The following is a 5,128-nucleotide window of genomic DNA, read 5'->3' on the forward strand; positions in this document are numbered from 1 at the left end:
TTGGTGGACGATGTCGAGGTCGATGAGGGTGAAGATGTCCGTGGTCCATCCACGTTATCGCTGCTCTGGAGTTTGTCTCATAGCAAGCAAACAAAGACACTCACTGGGTTTCCGATTTGCTTTCATCGTTGTCATTATCATCCTCACCATACTCGTAAACCTCATCCTCGTCTTCCTCCTCCTCCTCCTCCTCCTCACTTTCATCTTCATAATCGCCCTCTTCATCATCATATTCCTCCTCATCTTCTTCTTCCTCTTCCTCTTCTTCTTCTTCTTCTTCTTCTTCTTCTTCTTCATTTTCCTTCTTTAGTTTTAGTTGATCTATATGTAAGGAAAGAAATGAGTGTGGTGGTTATTTTACCTGACTGCTAAGAAAGCATAAATGCTTGTTAGTAAGCAACCAGAGGATCGACTGCTTTAGGTCCTCTCCGAGGGACCTGGTAATGAGGATTAATGCCTTACCAAAGGGCACTAGCCACTGCTTTGGTTTGGAACCCGGGTCACCAAACTGCTCTACCAACCGGGCTATCGCGCCTCCGTTGGCCCAAGGTAAGTTAGAAAGTGTTGATAAATATGTGTACATATATTCAGGCAACAAGACAAACATTCAGGGCTAGGTAAGGTAATGCCATTACTTAATGGACCCATTTCATATCGGGTAGGTCAAAGGGCAAAGGTCAAAACAAGTCGATGTATATTAGAAACCAAAATTTCCACTCTTGTTATTGCAACATTAAAAAAATTCAAAATGAATGATCTTAGAATTCAGTTTCACTTGGCATTGCATGTAAAGAGACAAACAGATCTATAACAAATAAAGATAGAAGACTCCGTCAGAGTATAGGGTCTTTAAAGGCAAAATGCAGCTTGCATATACTTGTATAGAAGGTTGATCAAACCAAATACAAGCAAATGAGGTTTATCTAAGGCAAGTACTGTACAGTGGGCTCTACAACGAATGCTCTGGTGATAATGACTCCGCAATGATACGTTGTTATTTCTGTGTGTTACAAGTGCAGGGGTGATAGTGAGCACTAAAAAAAAAAAAGTAAAAAAAATGGCATCTAACAAATTTGGGAAAATGTACATGTAATTGTAAATTGGAACTTGGAAAAAATAATAATGCAACAATTTGATTTTGGTGAATACCGTAGTGTTATTTTCACATTCTAGTCCATGATATTGACTTACAAAGCGTGGCAGAGAACTTTGACAAGAGTTAGGAACCCAAAATGCAGGTGGGATGCAAGAATATGATAATGCATGGATGAGTGGTACGTGACAATGCGTAAGATGCCATTCTATAAAATACATGAAAATGAGAGTGCACAATCAGTTTCCTCTCAGACTTAGCCTCACGTTAGCTAGTCACCTTTGCTAGAGGGGGTTGCCTTGGCAACACCGTCTTCCGCACGACTGGTAGAAGATGATGATGATGCGGTAGCTCCTCCCTCCTCCGGGGTCCCTGTCTGTCCACCATCATCAGCGGCTTCTTGGAGTCTGATCTTGGTCTGGGCTTCCTCAAACATCTCCTTGAAGGACGCAGCAATGGATGGATCCTTTAACTTGATGGCTAGCTGCTCTGAGGTCGGTTCTCCGTCAGCTGCGTCCATTGCATGCCACACCCAGGCGCGATCCGAGCCAGCCATCGGGTGGAGAGCCATGGAACTTGTGATGTAGTGGTTGGCGCACACCTGTATTGTAGATAATATTTCACAATATTCTGGTTAGCAAAGGTCTAAAACCGCATCCATGGACGCCACACCCAGGCGCAGTCCAAACCAGCCATCGGGTGCAGAGCCATGAAACTGGTGATATAGTGGTTGGCGCACACCTGTAAATAATAGATCACAATATTCTTGTTAGCAAAGGTCTAAACCGCATCCATGGAACGCCACACCCAGGCGCGGTCTGAACAGGACATCGGGTGCAGGGCTGTGGACGTGGTGATGTAGGGGTTGGCGCTACTGGAGTCACCAAAAGAAAGCATGGTATATTTATTTTATATCCTGCAACAAAAAAAAATACAATTTTTTGAAAAATGTTATTGAAATTTTAATAATTAAACTTTTTATTAAAAAGGAATTAAAAATAAAAAACATTTATTAAATTAAGACATGAAAAAATATTACAAATATTTATTTTAAATCTTTAAAAAAAATTCGACTCCCAAATAGTACTTTTTCAGAGCAACCTTAAAATATTTGAAATATTTTTGGTCAGGTGACAAGCTCTCAACCAATCAAAAATCAATAAATTTTTGATTCAGGATATAATTCAAAATATTCTGTAGATCTTTCTATTCGTGTAGATCATAATTTAAAAAAAAATTGTGAGTACTGTTTAATGCCAGAATTAATTAATCACCAAGTGGGGCAATATTAAAGAGAAGTTGAGTTCTGGTGATGGTTTTTGCACAAGTTCTTTTACTGTCAGTGTGGAAAAATATTGTACATCTCTTGAAAAGGATTGGCCTTATGTTTGGAATATTACGAGAAGTAGCAGAAAAGTTTGGACCAAATTTTCATGCCATATGTAGGTGTAGTCTGATGTATGTCCCAATTGCTTCCAGAGAGTGTGTTTGTAAGCTTTAAAGCCCCTCTGCACTAGTTTGGCCAGGAGGGATAAGACACCCCCCCCCCTGCATGGTCACTGACAGGTGGTTATCTCATCAATCAGCTCTCAATAAACATAAGAAAAAGGGAACCATGGGGGACCGATGGTCACCGATTACGCATTGTTTGCTGTATAGAGGGCGCAAGTAGCTATAAGTAGTGCAGTGGGGCTTTAAAATTCTATGAATATCAGGAATATTACAATGAATACCTTATGTATCTGATCTCTTCTCATCACGATACGATAAACATCCGTCTCCTCCTCCTTCATGATCTTCATATCACCGACGCCCCTCTCCTTCCACTGCCGCACCCCTCCATCAAACCGGTAGAGTTTGCCACGCCCAAGGAACACTGCCACCTCCTGCTCCTCCCCTGTGATGATGTCCACGTTGTCTGGGAGCTTGACGATCGGATGGAAGTGGAATTCTCGCTCTTCCTCGGGGTTCACTTCGCCACCGACTTCAAAAGAATATGAATTGTGTTTCCATGAAGAGATTAATTTTGTCTTTACTCTGTGATATATAGTCGTTACAATGTTTGATGTATTCTTTCATAATTATATAAAATCTTGTGCTACAACATTAAAGTTAGAGCCAGGTTTTGAGATACACAGGTCATTGACTATCATAGTAATCACCTCCCTCAGCGAGGGATATTGGTGAAGGCTCTTAACTACTAAAAAGAAGGTTCTCGGTTCAAACCTTGCTTGGTGCTTAATACATTCTTGGGCAAGGTGTTTTACTCATATTTAGAGCTATTGTTGCTGGAGCATGTGATGTGTGAAACTAGGTTCTAGGACAACTACCCTCTGGACAACTACCCCCTACGGCAACCACCCTCTAGGACAACTACCCCCCGGACAACTACCCCCTACCGCAACCACCCTCTAGGACAACTACCCCCATCGACAACCACCCTCTAGGAAAACTACCTCCCGGACAACTTTCCCCTACGGCAACCACCCTCTAGGACAACTACCCCCTGGACAACTACCCCCTACGGCAACCACTTCTCTTTTTCAAAATGGCCGCCATAAAACAGATACCGGTATTTTCCTATATCTGCGCTTCTAAATAACATAGAGATTTGATTTTAAGTGCTAAACATATATTTTCTAGGGCCAGGAATCCAATGAAATACATTTCAATAAGCTAAACCTGACTAAAAAGCCCAAATGGTTGTTTTCCATGATTTCTATGGCCATGCACAGACTGTCGATCCTGAAACAGAAAAGATGAGAATAATCAAAACTGCAGCTAAACTGCGCTATGATCAGAGATGACATAAAGAGTGTCATGACCAGCATCACATGAGCTGTACCCTGACATGCTGTCGGAGGAGGAAAACATCAATTTCCTGCCAGAAAGCCTAAGGTTACTGCTGGGAGGATTGTTTGTCGTCAAGAATGTGCTCATGAAGACGTCCTCAATTGGGCAAGCAGCCCGACCTCAAGTTCTGCGGGCTCCACTGCAGATTGGACTGGTAGATTATGATAATGCATGGAGGAGTGGTATGACAATGCGTGAGATGCCATGCTATAAAATACACAAAAATGAGAGTGCACGATGAGTTTCCTCTCAGACTTAGCCTCACATTAGCTAGTCACCTTTGCTAGAGGGGGTTGCTTTGGCAACACCGTCTCCCGCATGACTGATAGAAGATGATGATGCGGTAGCTCCTCCCTCCTCCTGGCTACCGATCTGTCCACCATCATCAGCGGCTTCTTGGAGTCTGATCTTGGTCTGGGCTCCCTCAAACATCTCCTTGAAGGATGCAGCAATGGTTAGATCCTTGAACTTGATGGCTAGCAGCTCCAAAGTCGGTTCTCCGTCGGCTGCGTCCATGGCATGCCACACCCAGGCACGGTCTGACCCGGCCATCAGGTGCAGAGCCATGGAACTGGTGATGAAGTGGTCGGCGCACACCTGTAAATAATAGTTCACAATATTCTGGTTAGCAAGATTTTAGCCTCTATTTTGCCACTCCGTATCCAGGAGAATAATAGGACCAAGTAGAAGGATGAAAGCCATTGTTTGTACCTTCAGGTGACCTGATCGAAATACTACAATGGGAGTGGAGGTGGTGTAAACTTGATTATGGGTTATTATTAATAGGTGCACAAGAGACATTTAACCCCTTGACTCCTGGATTCTCTCATACTCATGGGGTATAAAGATAAAGTTGAGTTCTGGTCATGCAATTGCATTGTGAAAGAAACGTTGGGGAATTGATCAGAAAAGGTTGATCATACAATGCATACAAGTATTGGTGTGTACTGCAAGGTTCTGGAATAATCAAAATGATAAGAATTTTGGACCAGTTTTGGCACAGTAACAAGCGCCTGTACACAGAAAGAGGTTAAAGGAACTACTCAAACATGTGGCATAAAAATCGATTTTATGATGTTACATGCCATATTTAGAATATTAAGGCATTTGAAGAGCCATGCTTTTCAGGGAACATTTTTTATCTGATGTTCTTCCACACTTGCATTAATACAATGATAACGC

General features: G+C 42.3%; 1 protein-coding gene across 2 annotated transcripts; it reads right to left on the reverse strand.

Annotated features, from left to right (window-relative positions):
• Nucleotides 1–275: 275 nt before the first annotated feature.
• On the reverse strand, nt 276–4,599 carry LOC754910 (ran-specific GTPase-activating protein). 2 transcript variants are annotated; one of them, XM_030981867.1, is made up of 4 exons: nt 4,225–4,598; nt 2,827–3,077; nt 1,360–1,694; nt 276–321 (listed from the first exon to the last, which is right to left on the reverse strand). In XM_030981867.1, the coding sequence occupies exons 1-3, from the start codon at nt 4,511–4,513 to the stop codon at nt 1,365–1,367; spliced, it is 870 nt and encodes a 289-aa protein (XP_030837727.1). In that variant the 5' UTR covers nt 4,514–4,598; the 3' UTR covers nt 276–321; nt 1,360–1,364. The 2 variants fall into 2 exon arrangements, with proteins under 2 accessions (XP_030837727.1, XP_030837728.1); XM_030981868.1 differs by lacking the exon at nt 276–321 and having other exon boundaries at nt 1,103–1,694; nt 4,225–4,599.
• Between the last annotated feature and the right edge of the window lie 529 nt (nt 4,600–5,128).

This window comes from Strongylocentrotus purpuratus, unplaced genomic scaffold, assembly GCF_000002235.5.
Source record: "Strongylocentrotus purpuratus isolate Spur 01 unplaced genomic scaffold, Spur_5.0 spur5_scaffold_12, whole genome shotgun sequence".
Classification (NCBI taxonomy): Eukaryota; Metazoa; Echinodermata; class Echinoidea; order Camarodonta; family Strongylocentrotidae; genus Strongylocentrotus; species Strongylocentrotus purpuratus.